Source organism: Varroa jacobsoni, unplaced genomic scaffold (assembly GCF_002532875.2).
Source record: "Varroa jacobsoni isolate VJ856 unplaced genomic scaffold, vjacob_1.0 scaffold_289, whole genome shotgun sequence".
NCBI classification, from domain to species: domain Eukaryota; kingdom Metazoa; phylum Arthropoda; class Arachnida; order Mesostigmata; family Varroidae; genus Varroa; species Varroa jacobsoni.
Window position 1 is genome coordinate 72168 of NW_019213191.1, and position 26031 is coordinate 98198.

The 26031-nt window shown below is 47.0% G+C and overlaps 1 protein-coding gene and 1 long non-coding RNA gene across 5 annotated transcripts; one reads left to right on the plus strand and one right to left on the minus strand.

Annotated features, from left to right (window-relative positions):
• Nucleotides 1-65: 65 nt before the first annotated feature.
• LOC111259059 (uncharacterized) lies at nucleotides 66-25494 on the minus strand. Of its 2 annotated transcripts, none has more exons than XM_022830740.2 (5): nucleotides 24335-25494; nucleotides 5999-6077; nucleotides 5730-5871; nucleotides 5261-5433; nucleotides 66-1520 (listed from the first exon to the last, which is right to left on the minus strand). In XM_022830740.2, exons 1-5 carry the CDS (start codon nucleotides 24804-24806, stop codon nucleotides 1253-1255), a joined length of 1134 nt encoding a protein of 377 aa, XP_022686475.1. In that variant the 5' UTR covers nucleotides 24807-25494; the 3' UTR covers nucleotides 66-1252. The 2 variants fall into 2 exon arrangements, with proteins under 2 accessions (XP_022686475.1, XP_086823837.1); XM_086967711.1 differs by having other exon boundaries at nucleotides 5730-5874.
• LOC111259060 (uncharacterized) lies at nucleotides 5807-7694 on the plus strand. Of its 3 annotated transcripts, XR_002679404.2 has the most exons (4): nucleotides 5807-5888; nucleotides 5981-6113; nucleotides 6413-6484; nucleotides 6673-7694. It is a non-coding gene; the product is annotated as an uncharacterized LOC111259060 (long non-coding RNA). The 3 variants fall into 3 exon arrangements; XR_002679403.2 differs by having other exon boundaries at nucleotides 5981-6484; XR_002679402.2 differs by having other exon boundaries at nucleotides 6413-7694.
• Nucleotides 25495-26031: the final 537 nt, after the last annotated feature.

Below are 26031 nucleotides of genomic sequence, written 5' to 3' on the forward strand. Positions count from 1 at the left end.
GAAGTTTGCATTCCGGTTAATCTGCTTCTTCGTTGCCAACAACAGATCAAAAACAACAAACGTAGTTCATTTACAACACACGGTAACATGTTTTTATTTGTTGATGCTTCATTTATATCACGCGACTATATACAACCCTTTCTACCAGTAGTAGTACTAACCTACAGACTCTTCAGTCGCTTCTTCTTTCCTCCTCTAACCATCCTGCTTCTAAGTTTTAGCTCCTCAGAAGGATACCTCGTGATGCTTCTGAAGTGCTTCGCGGTGTCGCGAATTGCAAGAAATGTACACAACTATTTACATACTGTTTTGTTGTTGTTGTTATTATTATTATTATTGTTCGCTGTTTCCTTATCATTTTCTTTTGTCTTCTTTGTCTCTCCTGCTCTGTTTTTTTGTTATATTTTTCCCATTGAAGAACATCATCAGAAACAAGCAAACACAACTGACAAGTAACGAACCCATGACGAAAAGCGTCTTATTATCGCATATTAGAACCACCATGAAGGATCAACTTCGATGCTACGATGGTCCGTCGAATGAGGATACCCTTATCGACGAGCAACGTTCCACAAGCTGTTACATCGAGGCAGGTTGACTGATGCAATCTATTTTCTTTTCAATGAAGAAAACTCAGTCTTCGGATTTGTTTCACAGGGTTCGTAAGACATGTCTGTCCAGTGGACAACAAAAACAAAGGTACACTGGCTTCTGCAGTGGCAAGTCGGCACTATCGCGAGATTTCTCGTAGTTTCGGTAAAGGTGCGATCTGATGGAACTAGCTCGGACGCTATGCCAGCAGCAAATCATTGTCTGCAACACATTGCTGCTGGGGTTCAGGAAGCTTCGCGGACCTTTTACGTTTGGCGCACGTAACGATAAGCTAGGCCCTCTTGACTAGATATAAGTTTGGGTGCTCGAGACAGAAGGTTTTGTCTGAACGCATGTTGGGACTCAAATGATGTTCCGTCGCTGGGATCCATTAATTAGTTGGTGGATTGGATGATTGATGGGCACATAAGTAAGTTTGCACGGATGGAGCAACAGATTTTCCGCGTAGCAGAAGAAGCCCGAAAGAATTGTGAGCTCCGTTTTAGACTGCGCCATGATCATAAATAACGCTTCCTATCGTTCTACGATGATTTGATATTGAATTCAGTCATTTTGTTTCATGCTCAAAGTTGCTTCTCTCTATCTGTTCTTTCAACGGTGCTTCTGCACTTTCCGCGCGCTCCGGCCATCTCAAGTCCGCCTATGACCACCAGCGGGCGTCTGGAGGCGGCAAGCCGGCTGGATAATGGGCAGCTGCGTTTAAATAGGCGCCCATGTCGACGCCCTCGGGACAGCGTTGGCCGTCTCGAACCAGAACCGGAACCGCTACCCGTCTTGGTGACGGAAGAGGATTGCTACCTTGAGACGAAGATGGCGAACTCATCATGGCTGCGCCCATGCCGCCTATACCGACAGCACCAGCGGACGCCTCATATCCACCTTCCTGGCGGGCCCGACGGGTCTTGTACCTGGAACCATCCAAAAACAGATTTTCATAGTTAGCTTCTGAATACTTAGTGCAGATGATCCACACAATGGTTACCTCGGTAACGAAAGAGAAGAGCTTCCCTAGCTGTACGTGTGTAGTATGTGGATAGGAACTCGGCGGGCGGTTTTTAGTTGAGCAGACAAAGCATTTACGATATCGTACAAAGAGAAAAAGAATGAGCATAGGCATGACAAAGAGATTATGCTATATGCTCAATACTGTTCGACATGTTTTGTGCTCTCTTACACAGTGTCAAGGTCGGGACTGCGCTGCGGTTGAGCATTCCCAACATAAGCGAGAAGCAGGGTGTACATATCGCCTTATCTCTGGCTGTATCGAAAGAGTGGAGTCAATGTTCGCCTCATTGTTTCTTAGAGTACACTTGAGTGCGCGTGTACACCAAAGTTTGTCATAGATGTTCCCTATGTCGCCTTTTCGCCTTCATTATGTCTTTCTCTCGGTGCTCCGCTCTCATTACTGCCGTTGCCGCCACTGTTCAGTCCGTGTGCGTCAACCAAGCCGAAGTCCTCTTCCCGATACCAATTCAGGTCGGGTCGAACCAAAAGCGATGCCACTTCTCAAAATGGCAAGGCCAACAGCAGCGGTAGTAGTAGTAGCAGCAGGGGTAACGGTAACTTCACCTTTAGCATTGGCTTCGGCAGCGGTGATATTGGCTGCGACCACAAGAACCACATACGTACTCGATGCGTTTATACATGTATTTTGTCCAGACGCATGCGTATATGCGCACGCGTGTGTGTGTGGCTTCATCGTCGTTCGCTTCCTTCCTTCCCTGAGAAGACATACTTGCCACATCTTGCCAGGATCAGTGTCAGCTATTGCGACTACATATCATCACTATCGATGTTACTCTGCCTTGCTATCAGATTGCTGTCGCACGTGTCAGCGATGTCGGTGGGCCGCCGCCCGCCTGCGCGATTGTTTCTTCAGCAGCAGCATTAAGCGACAGGATGGAGAGGATGGGAGAAGACGAGGAGAACAAACGGGAGGACCAAACCGCTTCCTCAGGACAGTGTAAAAGGAAACAGGAGACGCAACGAGAAACAAGCATTCAGCAGCAATAGCTACTGCTATCTACCTCCTGAACGAAAAGCAAGAGATTCCGGGAGTACGAAAACTACGTACAGCCTTTGTGTGCGCGTGTGTGTGTTTTTCTCTGTACGAGTCGCCGCACAAGAAGACCGCAGGCTGGCTCTTACTAACCGCGCAAGCCAACGCTTACCAGGAGAACAGTAATACAAGTGAGCCACCGCGGCGTGTGTCTCTCTCTCCGAGCGTCGTAAAGAAGTTTTTACGCTTATAGAGACCAACCGAGCGAGCCACACACACACCAATGTCCATACACATCCTGTACTGCTACTCTGTCCGTATCTATCACAATATCGCTAGATGTACTTTGTTTGAATGCAGAGTTTTGAGAGGTGTGAGTAAAAGGTAACTGAGTGTGCAGTCGCATCTAGCTAAGGTGCGTGTCACTGATTGATGTTTACGAGATAAGAGGTGGCAGACGATGTAACCGCAATGGCACAAGCCGGCAGCCGTCGCAGGAGACGGGTTAATAGCATTGAGGAGCTACAGGACTCGAAAAATCTAATAGATAGGGTCCTGTCGGTATGGGAACGGCTTGAAGTAATAGAGACATTCATGAAGCGCGTATACATCTGTAAGTGTGTGTACAAGCGGGGCAAGAAATATTGCAACAACCACAGGACAGGCTTGAAGAGGCCAAGTTACTCCAGTGTCTTTGTATAATAATAAGTACACGCAAACGAACCACTTACGAAGACAACTCTGACGATTTTAAATATTCCCTTAGTAAAATCTATGAGTAAAATTTGTAGCAGTTCTGGTTCAGATCATTTGCTTGACCAGGCTTGCGGGGTATATAATCGGTTGCCGTTTCTCCTGATCTTCCGCGTCGTTTACCGAAGAACAGTTAAGACCGATCTAAAGAGACGAAGAGATGGGTTGGTGGCGACGGTGACCGCGGCTTGGAGATGACGTTGAAGTAGGTGGTCTTGGTAGCGCAGACCAACAATTACTGCTTCGTCTTTTTTGCACGACATGGATACGGCAAGATCCTTGTCGGATCTAAGCTTGATCAGGGCCGCCGGGTAGTTACGGCCGAGCAGTTCTTTTGAGCAGACGACTTTGGTCGGTCTGCTATCTTTATCTATTCACATCGTCTGCAACGGGCCAAACGTTTCAGCTCAGTGAGGGGTTGCGACACGAAGAGCTATACCCCGTATAGTACAGTGTAGGGGCGGGGTACTGGTGAAACGTGTAGCACCAATGGGTTTGGAGGGTAGTGTTGGAACCAGTCTCGCAGGGTGGCCATGACTGGGCCGAGCGGCCAACAGACTTGCTGGCCGCTTCCGCAGCCATTTCCGGTCGGCTGACTGCCTGTCGTCCTTACTTTCGCTTTCGCCTGCTGAGTGAAGACCTTCCACTGGCCGTCACCAGCACTAGATGGCTGGATAGCTCCAAGTGAATTTCAAATCTTTGCCACATCCAGATCGCCCGTACGACCTCTGTCCATCTCTAACAGAAACTCTCAATAGGTAGAGCTACTCCCACTTAGAGTAGTGTCAGCCTACTCTAGTGCTTTCGCATAGAACGCTATAGTTCAGGCTTTAAGCAATGCTAACAATAGAGAAAGTGGTACCTGCCGAAAAATGTTTTTGTTAGAGTTGCCGCATTGTATGATCACAATATGCTATGCTTTTCCATAATGTTGATAAGCACCACTGATAAGCATAATGTTTGCGAATGAGCTCTATGTATATATATATATTTCTACTGCGTGCCAAAATCGGTGTTCGTGCAGTCGTCGATTTATGGATATGATCTAAGTATATATTTTGTAAAGCGTACGAATGTGTTTTGTTGAAACTGTCGACGGATAGGCGGGCCGAGTGATATCAGCATAGAATCTTGTAGGTCGTTTCTCCTCATAAAATTGGCCTCCGCTTTGAAGAACCCGTCTCATAATTCTTAATAAGCAAAGCTTCCTATCTTTACTTAAAACCCGACCGCGTACATCCCTTTCTCGGTGGTCGCTCCTCATAAAGCTCCCCAACTTTACGTCGGTAAGCTAGATAGCTGGTTGGAATGCGATTGAGCGATGAGCACCGCGCGAACCAACAAGCCCACGGACGGAGGGCTGGCTTCATTCTAATCGCAGCGCCCCGTTAGGAGGAACAATGATATCAGAACTAGATATATATCAGATCATCATTTCCTGGAGGCTCATTAGCAGGTTCCGGGCGCGAAGGCGGGGGCCAGAGTCATTGGACAGGGAACCTGGTCAGGTAGCCGTGATCCTGCGAACCGCTGCCGCCTCGGGTCTTGCCACCAGGGCAGCTCGTCGGGTTCAACGCGGGCAGACCGAAATTCTTTACTGGACAAATTACCGACCATTTTTCCCTATTTAGCTACATGAATTCAAACAGAGAAATTCACTATAGTGATTCTCTTTCCTACTCGTTTTGTTCTTAGCAGATCGCAACACTAAACGCCATTTATATTTTTATGTATACTTTTGCATTTATGTGTTTCCTAGAAGCCTTTGAGCAGAGTAAACTCGTTCCGAAAGCTCCCTATTATCATGATGGTAACCCTTTATATTGAGCACCGCTGTAGTGTAGTATAATGGTTGAAGGAAATGAGTTTTACATTAAACACAGTTAGAGATCTTACCGATGGTTCTGAAACCATATCTTGACTTGCGTCGGGGTGAGCCTGATCATCGAAGCGAGGTGTTCTCGTTCGGGCGCGGAGAGGTAGCGTTGCTGTTTGAAACGCCGCTCTAACTCATACGTCTGAGCCTTGGAGAAGAGCACGCGTCGCTTGCGCTTCTTCTGCGCGCCACTCTGAGAATATGCCAAAAGGACAACAATAACAACAATAGCAAAAACAAAATACGCACAGAAATATTAGCATCTAGCTCTGTTCTCTTATTTAACACCACTATTCAATAACTTGCCATTTTGAGGCAGATGAAAGGTAAATCAAGAGTACACACATTTCACTAGATAAAGTAGATGACACTTTAGCTACAAAAATACTACAAACTCAATCGTTTGTTCTCGATTATTAAAACCAAGATACGGGTATTCAATCGATTTAGGGAAAATTGCGTATCTCAAAATTCTGTTTGTTTAGGTACCGGCATCTGGTGGTCGAAATTCAGTCCGAATTTATTATTGGGGTCGTTGTTAGCAGATGAGTGGTCGCTCTCCTCATCGTTCGAATCGTTATCTTCTACCTCGATCAATTTGTCGTCACCTTGTTCTTCCGACGTAGGCGAACTTCTGGGGCAAAGGAGGTAAGATTAGTCTACTGAACGTGTGGGTGTACTTAACATCGAAAAAATGAAAGGATAAACTGAAATTGAGTACAAGATTCATAATTTTTCAGGTAGGATATGCAGTCTACCTTCTCTCGTTGAGTGCGCCCATCATAAAGTGTTTGTCTACCTCAAAAGGACCTGCCCGGAATCGACCAAAGGGGATATCTGTAATTATTCAGAAAGAAATATGGCGTCAAGTTGGTATGTAAAATGCTGCTCTAAAGTAGCGAACCGAGGGAATAAACTATCTCTATAATATGCATGCGCTGATAGCACCGTGATACTGCATTAGAAATGTACGTGCGCTAAGCAATGTAACAGCTTTGTTTGTGCGTTACTGTAACGGATCTGTTCTTTCATATACAAATACTACCTTTTTACTAGCATCATAGCTGTTGACAAGCGTAAATGAACAATTCCTTATTTGCCTAAGTACAATTACTGGCAACTAAAGTTCTCACAACATCCAATCTTTTCCCGAATCCGCTGGCTTCTTCCAGAGTCAGGGAAAAGCGAGGAAAGGCGTTGCCTACCGTATAACATTCCCCAGTGGTTGTAAATGTGGCATACAGGTTTGTATAACCCGCCCATAATAGCATGCGTCGCGCCTATTCATCCCGAAGCCCCCTCAGCTGGCTGTCTGTTCAAATCCCCATTTTGAAGATCTGCGCGGCCATTGAGCACGTGTATGTATGTGATCATGGATACGGGTGCAGACGCGCCCTACACTTTTTAACGCCTTTGCCTTGCGCTGTTCTAGGCGTGCCATTCTCCTTCTCTCTCCTATTGTCTGTATGTATATGACAATTCGCGCTTATCGTACCCGAAGCCGATGGTTGCTCTGCAAAAAGGTGCAGCTCAAGAGCGTCAGGCGCAAAGTCAACGTTGCATGTCTATGATACGACTTCTTTCGCCTACAAAGACGATGTTCCTCGTTGTCATCAACTCTGAAGGAGGAGAAGACGACGAAGCAAGCCATCGTTCGCTCGCTTACAGCCGACGACGACCTTCTGGACCACTGTTGATACTGGTCAGGTGTGCGGTTCATTCTTTTGGCTCGTTTTCAGGTGTTGACTTCAGCCAATTTGTCAATTTCGATGCGTTTTGTGCAGCCGCGGCTACACCGGTGCGACACGTAGGGTTGAAGGGGCTACGCACACCGGCGGGGCGGGGCGAGGGCGGGGGGTGAAGGTGAACGCCAGCGTTGAGGCTAGCAGTCGGGGGTGCGAGGCAGGTCAGCGGTATAGTTTCGAAGCCCTCAACGAGCGAAAGCATGCGTTCTAGTCGCCGAATTCCTTCTTGCTTTGTCCTCCACCCACCCTCTCGTTAGGATGCACCTCACAATGTCTGGTGACTACGCCGAGGTCGTCAACTGCCTCGGCAGTATCCTTTGAGCAACTGTGACATTCGAACGGATAGAATTTCTACCGGGCATCGATGGGCTCGTCACTTATTTTTCCTCTTTATTGTCATCAGAGTTGGTCATTCTGCCCCACGACACCCTTCCCCCAATCTCTCCGACAAGACTCGATGTACGAAGCCGCTAGTTTCTTCCTCGAAAACCGTCTTGCAATGTCTGGCCACTGGATCAATCTTACAGAAGCGAAACCCCGACACCAGGATCTCTACACCTGACACGTCGACACTATTCAAGCCTATTGCAGTTCTACTATTCAATCGCAAACATAAGATGAGCATACGCCGATGCCTATGGAAGTCATTTTATCTTTTTAGATGAATTCAATTGTAAGAAATATAAAAATGATTATAAAATAAATGCAGAACAAGAACCAACAGGCATCTTTTCACTTTATATGAATTAAAAGTACATCGAATAATCCGATACTTCCATTGTAGCTAACAATCTATAAAAGTTACTATCGAATGTATTAACTAGAATTATACTTAGCGTATATTTCTAGTTAATAAATCCTAGCTTATCACGAAGATCGACCCGCTTCACAGAGCTAAATCCGGTAACTAGCAGACGGACCGAGGAGTGCGTCCACGGTTGAGGTCGCCGACTCTTCAAGGTTGAAGTTTACTCAGGTGAGCACCTCATCACAGCGGATATCAGCAAACAGTGTGAGATCTTGCGTAGACGGTATGCGCATATAAGAACTCTCTTGATCTTTGTATTGATCTTCGCGAGCGATAGTTGTAAAGGATTTCAGTATACCCAAAAACCAAACCCAGTTGCAAGTCAACAGTTGATAATTCGGGAACGTCAAGTGCTTGTTGTAACGAAATGGACCTTTGAAAGCATGCGGAACAATCTCTAAGTGGTAAAGCGGAATATACTCTTCGTTTACTCGTTACCGACCGGCGTTACTGGGAACCATCATAAATAGCTCAACATCTGATTGGGTCAAAGATGAAACTCAACTATTGTTTGCATGCACAGTGCATATGTCACAGGCACCCCTATGTCTTTTCAGGCCCTTTTGCCAAGCTTTGTGCGTACGTGTATAATTCCGTAAATGTAAATAATCCCTGCTGTATAGCAGAGCTGTCATTTCAGATGCTGGCTGACTAATCCGTATGTAAATGACGCGATGTCCAGCATTAGTATCTTCCAAGACAGTAATGTTTTGCTTCATTGCCCCATTTCTTCCTTCGGCAGAAGCTAGTGGAATGAGTGTGGACAAAGGCGGCAAAACGAGCGGTCTATATCTCGGGGTGGTTTTCTCGTACGACGATGACGGTAACAACAATAACGACAGTTTTTTCTTTCTGTTGTTGTTTTGATTCGGCTTGGCCTTTCTCTTGCAGGTGCTGGCCAGCCATCGCTCGTCCCATACGGCCAATGCCCAACATTGGATGATTATTATATATGCCTACGTGATACCCCTTTGACCATGGCTAGTTTCGAAGGCAACCAGTGTGTTAGTGCTAAATACCCTAGTTTAGACCGGGTGGTCCTAGAATGGCTTGACATCCTGTTGTGCCTTCTGCGCATTGCCTATATGGTCTGCCTTTGTTCGCATCAGCGCTTCGACAACGGCCGATGTTGCAGGAGTTTATGTCGTGCGACAGCGGTGTGTTGGGGCGCGCTGCTGTTGTCATTGTCATATTCGTGTGTCCAGCGGGGCTTTATGACCATCTCCTCCACCGATCGCGGCCACTAGTCGCCGACCAGCACCGACGCTCTACTGTACGCGCGAGATCAAGCGGACGGACGGGATGCTTATGTTCATGGCTGCGCTGCTCATGATGGCGCCGACTGCAGTTTGCCCGTTACACTTGCGTTAGCTGTGGCAGCTGTCGGCCATACCGCAGGTCCCTGTGTGCGCCTGTTTGTGTGTAATGTGTACATCTATGCAGCTCTGTGTTCACATAATGTGTGTTGAAGCCAGGGGGTAAAACGGACAGTATAGAAGCAGTAGCAACAGAGGCGGCCGTTGATGCCGCCGCGTCTGCTGTTGTAACAGTTCGCGTTCATTGCTTCGTGTTTCGTCCTTTCCTTTTGCTATGGGCTTCGCTGTTGTGGTTCACACTTTATGATGCCTTTAATTGCCTAGTCGCCGTCGTCGGCTAGGGCAGAGAATACGAAAGCAAGTTCTGTTCAGCCAAGGTGCCTTCCTCATACTATTACATACAGACATATATATATATATTCGTTTGGATGTGGTCATAGAAGTAATAGCGATGCTGATCGTAGCGGCTAGACCCGGCCGGTAGACTCCGCTACTAGACGTGTGGCTGCATATGTACAATATTATAATACTACGACGGCAAAAGAAACGTCGCGATTTACAGAGGGCAAGGTTTCTTGGCATATCATGTCGCTAGGGTGTATTGCGAAGAATGATATATACTAGTTTTGTATATCTAAGCAAAGCTACGGGGCGAACACGCTACGGGAATGTATCTGCTATCGCAGTCATGTCAGCATAGCGAGTACCCCGTAGAAGTATTCAGGAGACGGCGACAGAAGTAGCTATGCAATAACGGCGTATTTCAAAAACATAACACCATACATTTATACTCTTTAGGTTTGAGCTCGCTGCCCAGTTACTGGTATCGTTAATCAAAAACATTACCAACGCTTAGCCAAACGAACTACCGCTGTGTTCGTCCGTAACAACTTGTGCGCATTTGAGATGGCCTTTAATAGGACCAGCGTTTTTTTTTCAGATTCTACAACATACAATTATTTTTTTTACATACGTCTTCTATGCACACCATTACGACGCTGCATTATGAAGATCGGTCAACGAGTGCCGTTCTAACGAGTCACTGTGTAATGCGATAGTTCGGAACTATCAACATACGCATATGTTAATGTATGCCGTACAGTGTATGAAAGTGTTTAGGGTAGGCAAAGTACATGACATTCGTGCACAGATGTCGCCATCGTGCACAGAGGTCGTCGTAAGCCACCCAGCCAGTTGTCATAAGAGTAGTTGTATGTAAAACTAGTATTATACCTATGCTTGCAGGTAGATGTCCATTAGATACTCGTCTGTCACTTTAAAGCGGTCCCGCTACCGCGATGCGATGTCGACACATTACAAATCCCTTAATCTCTATGTACTTCAGACTCATCGGCGTGCTGACATAATGTACGTATGTATGCGCGGGTATGTGTGTCTTGTATGTCGCATCTGCAAGTAGGTTATGGCGCTACGACAACCTCTACGAAAACCGGGATTTGTAATCCTCTCGGTTGCGCTCTATCTCGTGTAGTTCTGGGCAGTGAGTGCTGCCGCTGCTGCTGCTGCTGCTGCCAGAGGGGAGCACCAGATCGTCAGCGGTCGCTGCGACCGCAGCAGCAGGACTGGCAGAGGCGGCAGCAATATTCGGCCTCCTTCGTTCTTCGAAAACTTGAGATGACAACGGAACGAACCTACTCTGAGCCCGGAGTCGGGCACCGCTTCAAATCGTCATATGCCAGTCTATGAAAGCGGAGTATCACATAAAGCTGTAGCATTGGCGGCGCCGGCGGTGGCAGCAATAACACCACCGCGACTGACATAATGTGCAAATGTGTAATGGGCGTGATGGCAATGGTCGGCGAGGCTCTCGGCCCGCACGTACCCGCCGCAGGCAGACACACACACACACAAATGCATGATTCTCTAGGTAGACACTGATATTTCGCACGCTAGAAGTATCCGAGCCCGTGAACACATTGCCAGAGGACCGGGCCACATATCGGCTAGGTTAAAACGCCTAGAAAGAAGATGAGCAGGAGGCACCACATGTAGGGCGCACACATGCACATGCACACGAATACACACACACGCATAGAGTTCGACTAGGCACCAGATGGCAGTATGGCGATGAGAGAACGACCAGGTACTTTGATCGGCAACGCGCCCTTCCCGCTTTGTTGGTTGGTTGAGCCGTTCAATGCACCACTGCCTCTGATCGCTGACTGGCTGGCACTTCGTCCTTTCTTCGTTGACGCTCAGCATTTGTCCTCTCATCCATTCTTTTTCTCCATCTATCGCTCTTTATTGCTGCGTTGTCGCTATTTCTACAGCCTTTGCTGCACCGTTGGCTGTTGACATGTGATCGATGCGGTGCAAGGCTCGTTTCGGACGAAACGCTTAGTGTAGCAACGACCGCGTAGTAAGGCCGGTTGTTGCCTGCTCTGTTTCATATGAGCCCGAGACTAGCTTTCGACAACAGCGGTGGCCAAAGCGGCAGCGCCGTCGCCAAACTATCGCAGACCCTCATTGATAGCCACGGAGACACAGAATAAGGAGGCGTGCTCGGACGAAGTGCACACTGTAGACACATTGTCGAATTTGAGCTACTGCTAATGATTTTAATCTACTCCACCCTCCCGTCATACATTACCCCAGGAAGGGACTGAGTGTTGCAGGTCGTTGCTGGAATAACGAATAAGGGGTCTGAAGAAGCAAAACGCCACTCGGCTTAAAATTCGTTGTTGGAAACACCTTGTTGAGGGCACACCTATGTATGTCGATAGCTCTCCTATGAGAAGTTGAGTAACAGTAGAAGAACAACTGGCTTATGAAAATCCCCTGGTAACAAGCGTTTGCTGTTTGGCCAAGTTGCAAAATTCAAGTTCCCCGACTGATCTTTCTGATTTCAGTAAAGAAAGAGAAACGCGATAATATACACCAGCTGAGAACATGGAGATATTCGATCATCGATCATGCAGTGGCGTTTCATAGAAGTGTGTGCTAAGTGGACCCTTTGATACATCAACTTTATATTGAATTTTCCCGTAGTTTATCGCAAGATGGACTTGTATCGGCGATCTAGAGCAATACAAGGGAGTAGAAAGCAATAGTAAACATGATGGATGTTGAAAGCGTTCACTTTAACGCTGATTTCGTTCTAATTTTGCAGATGCGCTTGTATACAAGTTGCATTGTCATTCTGTCCTGTCAGTCATATAGCCGTTCACGGCAAGTGACGTAAATAAAAGTCATCTGGCACGTTCTTGGAGGGATGCACCTCAACGCGCACTTTTATGACCGCCTGCTTCATCGATACGACCGCCATCGTTAGATGTTAATGGAACGATGCATACAATGATGTAGCAGTTCGTACAATTACAAATCAGCTGTTAAACTGAAATCAAAGAAGGAAAGCTGTGATCCTTTACAATACTTTATATTTGCCCCCCTTTTGAAAGGAATGCAAATCCGCCGAAAAATTCGGCGACGGATTCACCGTCACGCGAATAACTTGCAGCGTTTAAATAGGTGCAGCATTGAGACATGATACGCAATCAAAGATACGGAACAGACAAGCGCGAGTCTTGTTCGTAGGCATACGCCACCACAGCGACACACAGGCTACCCCACGATATGGGATAGGAGGGGGCGGTAGGGAAGAGATCTGTTGCAAATGAAGTAGTCTATGTTAATATCTGATCGATAGCTGCCGGCTTATGTATGTGTGCGGGGTGTGAATTCGCACAGCATGTTCAGTGTGTGTCCTTCTCCGGTTTTCTAGGCATAGCTCGGTTAGCATATCTCTCTGAGTATGTACGTGCATACAAGTGAGTGTGTATGTGCATTTGGTCTGGAGCTCATGCGATCTGTGTCTTCCGAGTCGGGGATTATCCAATTGCGGGTTAAGCCCCGGCTTCAGCCAATTTCGCTCATTGCTATCGCATTACAAAGCGACACACACATACACACATGCACGCAGACATACAAATACACACGTCGACAGAACGGGTGCGACAAGCGCTAATAGTGGTGGCGGTGACGAGTGATAGTAGTCGCGAATGAGGTACTATATCGTCATCAAAAAAACGGTGAGGCTGACCCAGGGGGAAAAAGCCAGGAGGGGGGGGGGGGGGTACGAACCGCTTAGGAGATAACAGTGCCGCTGCTAACCGTCAGATCGCAGCGAATGATGAGCGTGCATGTTAAGGGAGCAAAGAGCACCAGAGGATGCTGTGGTACCGGGCGCATTGGCATAGGGCGGCGATTTCAGCATGGCCCGATAGAGCGAGTCGTTTATTTACATACAAATCGTACAAAACTTGGCCGGTTTCGTACCAGCCTGTCTGTATACAATTGTGAGTTAATGGCATTAGACGAGATCAGCGCAGTGATTATCGGGGGAATAACGAGCAGCAGTAACAGTAGCAGAAGATATCCGGCCGGCACGATCGGAGCAGGAGGTTAGAGGGCACAAGAAAGCAAAAAGGTCGAAGAGTAAAATGACAATGAAATTTATATGTATCTACGGCCGATTGCATGGATCAATGGCCACCGCCGCCAGCATTATCTCATATATGTGTCGTATACGATTCATCGATACTCGTATTGTGCCTTTGGTGATCTGCGGAAAGCCAAGCGTAAGCTCAAAGCGAGCGATCAAATTTAGCCACTGACAAGCTAGCCTCTTGAGCCTGATTTGATATAGATAACTGGCCTGCGATCGTTATTAAGTCGTTGATGACTATCCCCGTAGGTTTTTGATGTATACCGCGTGTCGCATTTAGCGTTTTTTAATGAAATTACGCATGTAGCGAATGTCAGTTATAGAATAGTTATAGCCAAATCAATTAAAGCCAATATATCTGCCATTAACCAAAACCGTTGGATAATGATAAGTACCAAATAGCCCTAACTGTGTGTGATACAGGCTGATTATCCATTCTGTGAAAATGATATTGTCCTAATCTACAGGTAGGCACTAAGCGCGTCATAATCAACCTCTATGCGTTATTTAAAGATTGAGAATTCTGCCTCGAGGATTGTGTATGCACTCTGCTGTAGTTCAGTAGCAGAGTCTTACTAAAAAAAAACCATACTTTAGTGCTAAATACCAATTACGGTTGCCATCACTCATGTAGTAATAGTTAGCTAATATTACTTGTAAGCTACGTTCAAGCAGACGAACTTCGCCGCTGTTTCTAAAATAGTCTCACTCAATGCAATGCAGAAACACATTGTATGGTGTACAGATCTTGATACAATGTCGGGCTTCGTTGCATGCTAATACGGTGGTGCATTTCAAGCCATACCCACATGAAACCGATAAAAGGCTAGGTAAATCGGATTGAGAGACTAAATATACACATACATACACGGATGGTATCAAGCAGACATGGACATGTGTTTACATCGTTGATCCGTGGTTTGCATACGATTGCAGCACAAAACGAAATCTGAACCACATTGATTTACATGATTGTTATTGTCGAAGCACATTAGCATGAATGCCCGAATGCCGCCCCGCACATTGGCCTGCTTCAGGGCATCTTTGAGTTCGAAACGAAATGCCTTTCCTTCGTTGAATATCTCAAAACATCTAGGCTATGGCCTGCAACCTCATCGCACAGGTGAGGTGTCTCTCTTAGGTTTTTCGCACACGTATCTCCTTCTTGTCCCTTCCCACCTCGTCGACCACCCTCACAAACAGACTTCATGCCTTGAGTTTTACAATATAAGGCAACTTCGCAGCTTTGCGCCTATTGTAGTATAGTTAGGTTGAACCACCGAAGACGACGCCCTCGTTCGGATTGCAATCACTATAGAGCTCATCAATATCGCGGAGATAATCCGTTTTATTAACCTCAATCGATAGAAAATAGGAAGATATGTTCGTACACGATGTGGCCCTATAACCCATCGAATCGACTGCTGATCAGCAGTTAACCTTTGCCATTAGAGTTTAATGGTTAAACCCTTCCTTCTAAGCGTACATATCATTCAGTTGTCTGCTTGACTGTGTAGGTAGCTTCTCAGCTATGGCAATAAATACCATCAAAAAGGTATTCAATACGTATTGAACTCTACTGCTACATACAATTATGGGCCCGGGACTAAAACATCATCAGAACAAACTGTTCCATCGTTACATCGCGTATAGTGGCTGGTGAAAGCAACATATCGATTTGGCTTTACTGGCAAGAGTGTTATCGCGAAGCTCAATGAGAGGTAACGCAGGCCATGTAGGGCTCTGTGTAGGTATAATGTAGTCGAATGTCTAGGATACAGGCGTTCGTGAATAGCGACGAAAAAATGGTTTGTCTATAGGTTTCGTACCTCATATTGTATTTCTATACCATTAACTTATCGTCAATTACTAGCGATATTCAGGATTCTTTTATGCACGTGTCTTGCCCGCGTACACACATTTGGTCCCCCCCTTCCTCTGTCTATGTTAACAAATGGACTTTGCGATGGTTAATAGGATCTATGGAGCGCAGTAGAGCTGGTCATAGTTTCAATGCTGTCAATGTGAATCCTTCCAGGAGGTTGACACACGAAGAAGAATGATCCCTAGAGAAGATCGATATGTGCTGTTCTTGTTGTGACATGGACGCGCAGGTACCGCCATATCGTCGACTCCTACTGACATGCATTACAATTGTCTTAGTTAAATACAATAATCAAATATAATAATAAACCAGACCGGCAGAGGACAATCCGGTTAGCAGTAATTTCCCTTCAGTCCTCTCTCGCCGTATCTGCTGTAAGCTATGCCTTTTGTTGTTGATTTTACACTAAAGGGCACAGGCAAGCAGACGGCTGCCGCTGCTCTTCGTTGGTCCACCTATATCTGCATATTTATTCAATATACAAATGCGTATATCGATATAAAGATATATTCTCACACGTAGACCGATCTGGGCAGTACTGTCGCTTGCTCTTGTTACCTTACGCCAGCACAAGCATTGAGAGCAAGCAGATACCCAGTGTGTCTACGGCTGGGCGGATGAGGTTTGCGTATGTTTTCTCTGAGGTGCTGATGCCGCTAGAAGCCACCGAACTAAGTTTCGGTTAGTGGCAGTATATTTGTGGGCTCAGCTTTGCCATGGGTTTCCTACGCAGGCTGAGGTCGGTCAATACAGGCTGACAGCGACGGCCCAACTGACCGATTGCCGCGAATCAGCCGGTCAAGCGGCCAGCATATAGTCACCACAGCTAAGACAGTAATACCGAGCGATAAAAGCACCGCCGAAGCTGTCGCTGTAGCCAACTTCCTCTACTGTTGCTATTCGCGGTTAGCTAAATCACAGCGCAAATAAAGGACGACATCGTTTGTCAATGCAAGGACAAGCGAACTCTGCGTTCTCTAGCCGTCTAGCCCCCGCTCCCCCGGTTTCCCAGAGTCCTCACAGTACTCTTCGAATTCGTTCGAAGGGTCAGGCAAGAAGCTGATCGAAGCGCCTACACGGCCATTGTTTACTAATACTACGAACCTTCCCCGACTGGGACGGGCCAACAGCTCAGTATCATTGAAGACTCAACCAGTCGACCTCGTTTCCTATTATTCGTAGAAGAAATTTCCGCAGTGCGCCATAATCGAGCATAGCATTCCATCATATTAGCGCCGATATAGCAATAGCGCGGACAGATTTTTACGTTCACAATCGCGTCGATTCGTCGGTCGGCGTGTTCATCATAGCGTGTCAAATATAATGTCAGTGTATCTATGTTTCCTTAGCTCTTTTTCCATATTATAGTTAGCATTGCGTCTTTCTTCTGCGGAGACCTATGTCTTTTTTTAAGATATCGGTAACAAAACGAAGCGACGACCCACAAAGAAATGTTGATAACGGTGTTATCAATCCACTACAGCCATATCTATCCAGACAGAAGCTGAATCTTGCTTTGATTTTTGCTATTATTACGAAAAATGTTCCCGTTATAGTCTTCTTTTTCTTGTCTTCTATCTCGATATCGTTATCAGAATGAAACTCACGAGAAGCATCCACAACCGGCACAATGACGATTATTATTATTATTATCAAAGTCCCGCCGTAGGATTCGTCTGCATCGATATCCTTTAAGCGTGAACATACGGAGACACACGCACACACTGACGCTTAAACATACGTGATGTCCTTATCCTTCGATGTGCAAGTGTCAGTGTGCTTTTTGTCGTCGCACTTTTCCAATGGCACAGATCTGTTAGACTCGAACGAAGGATCGTCTAGATGTGCAATCGTATCCAGACACATAAGCGCCGAGCCTATTATATCTGGTCGCCATCATCACCCCCGTGAGCCGTTTCAGCGGCTGTCGACTGCCGTAGTTTTCCTCATATTTTCTTTTCCCAGGAGCAGTGGGGGCGATGCTATTTGAGTAGAATGGAGAAAAAACAGACGAAAAGGGAGGTGCTCGCGCCCGTAGCGTCTAACCGACGTAGTTGTTGCCACTAGTAGTGTAGTAGCTACTATTGCCGCTCTTCGGGCTGCTGTCCCGTGCGACCCGGGCTTGTCATCACACACTCGCCCTCGTCCCGTACGACCACTATATTAGCAGTGGTCCTTTGTGGTCATCGGTGTTCGTCTCTGTCCTTTTGTATTTCCAGTCGTTTTCTGTATGTCCCACTGTGTGTGTGTGTGTGTACATGTTCCTATTGTGGTAGTGAACGGGCGACAAGGGACCGGTGGAACCGCCACTGCTGCATCTTCTGTATTACCGGACCAGCTAAGGCAATTGGGCGTCTGCAGAGCGGACTAGTGTAGTTTTTGCACCCAGCGATGGTGTTTGTCAGACCGAACTTGCGTACAGGGGAGCTTGCGTACAGAGAGAGGAGATACTATCAAATAATTACATCTTGCCTTGCCGCGACGTCGCTGCCCATCAGGGCAACGATATCAGCTCTACGGCCACTGGTAGATGGACATTGTCGGTACGGAGTCACTGGGAAAGCTAGGAGGAGCGTCGACAGAACGATCTTGCTTGCTTGCCGTAAGCTTGCCGATAGAGATGGCATAAGGCGTACTCTTATAGAGCGAGATCGGTCAAATATACAGACACGCAAACGAATCATGACTACCTTAAACGGTCATTGGTAAAGAGCAACTTTTACACAAATGCTTCATTTTCTATCCTTCTCTCCCCTTCCTTCGACTCCTTTGGATACGTTTGCTGTTTCCCCTAGACGACTCCCATGATGATTTGCTCGCTTCGAGGTCTTGCCGCTTAGTTCTATAAGGGCTCAGCTAACTCGGTTGATTTATATCAACCTTCGTTTCAGCAGTTGGCGTGCAAGCAAGCCCACAGAAAACTCTGTACTGTAGGGGGCCGCGGTGGCTGCTGCGAAGCTTCCAATCGTACGCCGAGTTTGAATGCTAGTCCCGGACCCAGCAGCAGCTTCAGTCCGTTCATAAACCATATCTTTCAATGTGGTCCCGTTGTGCGCGATTCTTCCCAACAAACACGGCACTCTCTTTAAGGCGGCGAACGCCTCGGAGGCGATCCCACCATTTAGCACACACGACACCACTACGGCCTTCCTCAGTCCTCGTACCCTCCCGTGCTTCAATTCTCCCAGCGCTCTGCTTTTTGGCCCTTGATCGGTTTTCGTGCTAGCAAGCCCGCGTTTGTGTGATGGTCTCTACCCTCCACTATTACATGTACATATAATGCATACATGTGAGAGTCAATGCAGGAGAAGGACACGAGAATATTGAATCTCGGCTTTTCCCGTTTCTCTATGGTCTACGTTCTACCGAATGGTAGCCACAACGAAGCTGCTCGCCGTTTGCCGACAAATGAGTTGCCCTCAGTGTATCTGGATGGTATTATATGCCTTAGTATATGATTGTATCTATCGAGATATGCCTTCTCTGAAAAAGGTCAACTAGGCACCTTTGACTCGATAGTTTCATTATCATCCTACCTTCGCCATTATTATTGAATCTACTACAGATTTTATTTTCGTTGTTGCTGATTGTAAAGAAAAGCTTGCCACTGGTTTACCATGCGATAGAACCTGGTCTCAATGCATGTGAGCTTGTGCATTGGGCGAATGAATAATTTACTCAATGACATAAAGGATATAGTTGAAAGCGGAAAAAGTGGGTAAAACTGACAATGGCTGTAGTAGTGTTAAAGGAAGAAGTACATGCGTAAACTGTTTGTTGTCCTCGGCCGCGTCTTTTCAGACGGTCTAATTCGTATTAACCCGGGCTAGACTCAAAGCCATACATTCTACATCGTTCATTTAGTTATTCATCCATCCGCAGTCCACAGCAGAACCGGAAGCAGTTAGCCGATTGGGCAGCTGAACTTAAGCAACACCCAAGGGCGAGCTAACACAGACAGAGATGACCGACGCTGAGGCGAGAAAGAGGAAAGGGCATTTTTGAAAACACTATTGAAACTGTTCTCCGAGTCGAGAGACGAGGCAACCATATATATATATATATATATATATATATATATATATATATATATGTATCAAAGCAGAGGGAGGAAACCCGCTTGATTCACGGTTGATGTGTCACACTGCAACATGCACGTTATAGGTGTGACGCGCGCGACTTTTCGTAAACGCTCTATTAGCTAGTAAGCAAGATAAACCATTCTATCCTTGCAGTATTTTTGCGTGCTCCTCTGAACACGGCGTAACCAACGGGATGTGTGGTCAATTCCTTCTTCTGATCGCCATTTCGGACATCGCTGCGACCACACTGTTCATTCAGCTCTGAATCCTATCCACTTACGAATAAGCCGACGAGAACAGCGAATGAGCTTTTAATTTCTCGATCTGCTTGCCTACGTTATTCTGCATGTTGAGTCGTTATCTACAGGCAGCCAATATACACAAGGACAACTGCGGGAGAACCTAGTAAGCTACCTTAAAAGTTTGGTCGCGGACACATACATAGAGGCGTAGTATAACAGGGAGTGACACGAAGCTGTATTTAGCCGCAACGCTAGCGCCGAGTCACCGCAGCGTACCAGGCCTGAGATCCTGAAATCGCACCAAAACCAGCGCCCTTCTCGACGGCGGGCGGAAGTGTCCCCACCCAGAGGACTTCCGGTGGGCGACTGGGACGAACTGTCTGCATAGAGTTGCTTGGCTCTAATTTGAGCAGTAAGGGGCGGCGGCCACAGGCGTTAGTCCCAGCGGACACGCGGAACGAGAGAAAAACGAGAACGGACAACGAAGACGACAATGACGCTTGGTCATCATCGTCGTCTTCGTTGTGGTCTTTGTCGTCGCCACGGCGTTACGAGGGGACTTAACTTTCCCTAGCAGTGGCTACTCGGCTAACGTGGCGTAGCCATGCGCGTTGGGTCGGCCGAACAAAACGAGAGCGTCCGAGCATTCAACTTTCCACCTACTCGAGTCGTCAGTCGTCATTTGCGCGACCTAGCCAGCAACCATCTCCTCTCGATCGAGCCTTCCTTCTCAACTCAGATTACGCATATTTCGAACAACTACTACGGCTGCTGCTACTATTACAACAGACTACCACTGCTAAGGAGCGATAAAGGAGACTGGACAACGGACTCCTCCTGTGCTTCACATTGGCGGTTAGGAACTGATTAGCCCAGCTTCAGCCCACCGCTTACAGGCATATTTATTTAAGCTGGTCCCGAATCGCGAATTCTACCTGGTTGTCGAGTTTCGATAGACGGCTAAATGTCGCCATATGAGGCGATACATACCCAGGCGTAGCAATACGCACGTGCACGGACGCATGTAGACACTTCTTGCGCGAACGGGCTCCCGCTATGTAAACTGATACCGCCGTATCGCACCAACCAATAATAACACCCATATACAACAGCTCCTGAATCTATAAATGAATAAAGCAATGACCAGAGCAATCGCGTCATCTTGATATATATGTGCAGATTTGTTTGAAAGGACTGCCTTCTTCTCGGCCATAGGGATTGGAAAGCAGCCACTCTAAACGACATTCGATCCCTGTCAGCTGAAGGCTGTAACTTGGGCTGCAATGGCGGGTGTACAGTTAGAAATAGAATCAAAGAATGAACAAACTGTTCTGTGGGAACAAAGAACTTCATTTAAGGGTTGACATGCTCGAAATGAAGTTCACATTTGAAAGTGATGGCTGGACATAGCTGGATGTTGAATAGAGGAATCAATCTCAACGAAACCAGTTAGCCGAGCAGACCCCAGTTTACAATGAAACGTTCGCTATGTTTATATTGTTGACCAGTGTAAGCTATTTAGATCTAGCAGGTGTAATGTTTTATATTGATCTCAACTAAAATTAAAACAGAGAGTTAAATTGTGTGACGAGAGCTGCTAGCGTATCAGGTCTCAAGCAATCTTTATATTGATTTTAGGGAGTCTTTTATGAGACGATTTAACAGGTTCGTCAACTTGGATTAGTTGACAAATTGCATAATGGACTCTTCGACTGTTGTGTGACTTCGAGTGATCGCGTCAAAGAAGATTCGCTCGTGCCCCCTCTTTGCCTCCGACTCGTGTTTACAATAATCGACACCCCTCTCTGAGCGGTTATGCCCTTCGCAGTTCGACCAGCAACAAGTCACGCAGCCATTATCCCTAGTTCCTCTAATAGGCACGCCGAACTCATCGAAAGCATTATTTAACATCGTACATGTGTTGCCGTCGCTCGAGTTCGCGCTTATTAAACTGAATCCATTTAGCCTATGTGGACCGAGACGCGTCTCACGGCATCCGAACACATATCACACGTATGTATGTTCCCGTGTCGTGTGAACTATCGACTATTATATTGGCACCCGTCTATTAGAAGGTATATTACCTCAGCTCAGGTAAAGCAGGAGATCGCAGACACATTCGGGCTACTGTAGTCTCGATCGCTAAAGCGATCGATGACTGCCATTGTTCCATGCTTGAACTCCCCAGTTCACAGCAAGCGGATGTCGCCGTAAGAGCACAGGTCTACAGCAACGCCTATGAGGAGACAAAAATAGACGAGAAAACTAACATAACGCCCAGCGGAAAAGGCAGGGAGAGGGGAAAAAATAACTACACTAAGGACCGTACGTGGCCGCTAGCCCAGTCTTTTAGGACGACGCAGGTCTAGCGTGCTACGGTGAGGTTTCATGGCTCAACGCGCACGTCGCCAATGTACTTTGTGAAAGGTCAGTGTCTCAGCAATGGGTCGCCAGTTATCGCACATTTCATATTGATAATCCTGAAGTTTATCGGAATTTTCAATGGCACCATGGGAGAGTGCAGCTTCAACTCGGCTATAACGGTATACAAAAGTGGATGGCAGCAATCTATTACTACTTGTCCTAAATTCGTCACTGCGCCCTCTCCTTGGGATAGCCCCAACTAAATACAAGCAATCAGTTAGCAGCAAACTTGGCCAATCTAGAAGCAAACATTGATCGTTATATAGGCCATACACCCAGTAAGACAATTAATGGGTCAAAAATAACTAGCACACCGACATTTATACGAGGGAAAACGTCCAATCAAGAGCACGGTGGCACGATTTATATTTGTCATCGTACTAACAGTAGACTGAACAACACGGAAAGAAATGTGCAAATTCTGGGTACGTTAGATTAGGTCTCAACGATCTCATTATCAGCCAAAACATTACGAACATCGGCAGGGTTATACGAATCAGCCGAAGATGTAACAGTATATTTGCAATTTCCTCGAGAATATAGTCACTGCAAATCTTGCTGTTACCTACCAACACATTCACGCGGGAACTCAAATACACAGACACATAAGCATCCCCATACGGAGGTTTCGATTGTGTAGCTCCTGTAGCAGTCGGGTGTGACTTATTGAGCGTTGGCATTGTTGTCTCCAAAGACCAATAACATCCTCAGCCCCCACTGAACGGGAAATACAGATTTTCTTCTTCTATGACGATATATTTCGTCGAGGCTATCTTTGGTTTCGGCCGCAGCCACTATTTATTGGCGCTCCGCGCGCAATTGTCTCATCGGATTGTTTTTCTATCCCTCTCCATTTGCTCACACCATCAGCCCTCTGTATTTTTTTCGTCTCTTCCCCTTGTTGAAGGCAACGAGTCAAACAGCAAACGAGATTGAATCAGGCTCAGCCGTTCGGCGCTGGCGTCAGCCATAGCAACTCATAGTCGACTTGAACGACGCCAGCGATTGACTCAATCAGGTCGGGATTAGGATCAGGAGGTGGCGGCGGCGCTGCGATAAACTCCTGCCGGGAGAATTTCACTCAGGGTGTCCATCTAGCCAGTCTGTGTGCCCCTGTCTCCGGCAAGCTTCTCCCAGCCTATTCCGCTAGCCCCTGCGCGTTGTTGATTAGTGGCCGACAAGCGTACAACAATAGCTGTGCCGCAACGAAGCCGCTTGGTCGCTCGTTGGCCGCTTTCCCGTTTGTTTGCCTGGCTGGCTGGCTGGCTATCCGCTTACCAGTCCGCAATCCGCAGTCGGTGGTCGTCGTCGGTTCTAGGTGAAGCGGTAGAACCGGTGGGACTTAATAAAGCAGAATTGAGACTGGCCCCCCGCCGGGCTCAACTCAGTTCAGCCCACTTCATAATGGCTTTTCTCCGCAGGTGACGACGACGACGACAACAACGACAACGAGACTCTGAGCAAACTTAGAGAAGGTCGCGTCGGTGGTAAGAGAAGAGAAAATATTACTCGTTGACGCTCCGTTCTCCCGGGAAATAAGTACCGGGTGAACTAGCACGAAAAAATATAAGTAGAAGATTACACCGAGAAAGGACGACTGTGTTTGCTTGTTTGGACCGCTTATAGAGAATAAGCCGGACGCAGCAGCTATTCTTATAGGTTTATCTCGTTTTCGTGGAAAAATCATACTAAAAATAACATTGACAATATTTTTTTGTCTAATCGGGAATTGAGCGACTGTAAATTGAACGTTCGCAAAAAAAGGCTCGTGCTCAAAACACGAATTTACTCGAGTAAATGAAACGCACTTACAATTGCATATATATATATATATATATATAAAACTGAAAAGTCGGCGGACTTGGTTACGTATGTGACCAGAAGGAAATCATCTCACATAAACAGTATAGAAAGCTGCTAGCAGTATGCGACTATATCATGCAGTATGACATGGCGCTCCTGGAAAGAAAGAACATCCTTAAATAAATGGTACCGCAATACGCGGCTATTCTGCGCTTGTAGAATAGTGGCAAACGAAAACAAAACTGTGCATGTTCGCATACAATAGATCCTTAATGCACAGCGTTTTTCACTCCTACTTCTGTATGGTGTTGTTAAAGGACTCACCAAACCTTCGCAGTTCAAGCGGGTGCGAAAATTCTGCAGGCATCCCATTGAATGTTGGCTGCGGTGTCCTGTTGCTAGGTGACGTGTCCTGTTGATCTTGGCTATCTGGGGGCGCAGGAGACGTGTGGCCACTGATGGGACTTCGCTCTTTGTCCACCACCACCACTTGTTTAGTTACCTGTTCTTCCACATCGACAACATCTCTTTCCTCGTCCTCAGCCGCCTCTACCAAGCTGTCCTCTTTTTTCTGAGCGGCTTCCGTCGGCAGGTCGAGAATGTCCTTCACTGAGAAGCTCGACTTTTTCGGTTTATCGTCCGTCGACTCCATCTTATCCTCGTCAGCTAGATTGCCTCGTTCAGGATTGGCCATCGCCATAGCTAGTAGACGCTGTTGTTCCGTCCATGCGGCTTGGATAAGGGCACGGCGAAGTGCCGAAACGTACGCAATATTTTGAAGTGAGATAGGAAGCATTCTGTATTTTACCGAACGGAAATTCGCGACTGCTTTTCGTCGTGAATCGTCGCTGTTCGCTTCAACGGCTTATCCTTGTCTTGTGGAACCGCTGCCGTTGTGTGAGTTACACAAACACTGAATAATTTCGAAATCAACTCCGAGGGCTTCCAGCGTATTCAGTTCACGACATTTTTATAGCTGAAGCCGGCGTTGACGATGCTTGCTTGAACCACTTGGACTGCAGCCGTTCCTGTACAAAACCTGTTACTGTAAGGTGGTAAATGATATTGTTGTACCCTGCGTTACCACCATGTAAAATTAGAGCACCGCGTAAAGTGGTTTCAACACACCGCACAGGCTGAAAACACAACTGCTAGTTAACGATATTAGTCTGTTATTAAAATTTGATTACTGTTTTCCTGCTCAATTGGTTACCCTGAAAGAATAAAACTTCACTTCTCCTTCGACTTCACTTCGTTCGGATGGTGCTTGAGCACTAGTTGAACAATTATGGCATCGGCAATGTACTCTGAGGCGTATCTTAGTAATGCGTGGTACACTATTGTATCTTGGGCACACGCACTGTGTCGATAGCTGGGCGCTCTGCCTCTATCAAGCACCGCGCCGAGTACTTAGCCAAACGAGTCCTCCGTTGCTTGTACGGCGACGAACGACGATACTTTGAGCGACGTACTCGAAAAGTCAAAAAGCCTCTTGAGCTGGAGAGATGAAAAAGAGCCAAACAGGTATGACAAACGCTGAGCGCTGTGGCGATTGGTCGGAGAGCAAAAAAGCCCCGCCCCGTCAAGTGCACTCGGCGCGGTGGGCGGTCTTAGGCTCGAGGGTGGCGCCTGGTGCTAATCGGGAGAGGGCGCGAGTGGATCCCCACCCGCCTACACCACCCTGCCCTACACACTGGACTAGGCTGGCCTGCAGCACACCGAGTGATCCGGGACAATCCGACCCGGAGGCTGCTTGTGTTTTCGGATAGGGCGAGGGGGAGGTGGGGGTAAGGTTCGGGCGGGCCCACAAAGAAGTAACGGCGCAGGCCCTTCTTTGCCCAAACGACGACGAAGACACCGTCGCCGGTGCCGCCGCTGTTGTCGTCGCGAAAGGCCCACCGTACTCGCCCTAAGAAGCCAAGAACCAGCCAGCCCGCCTGCCTGCCTGCCTGCCTGCCAAGCTCAGTGCTAAGAGTAAGGAACAACTGTAAAAGAAACAAGGAGGAAGGAAGGACCTAGAG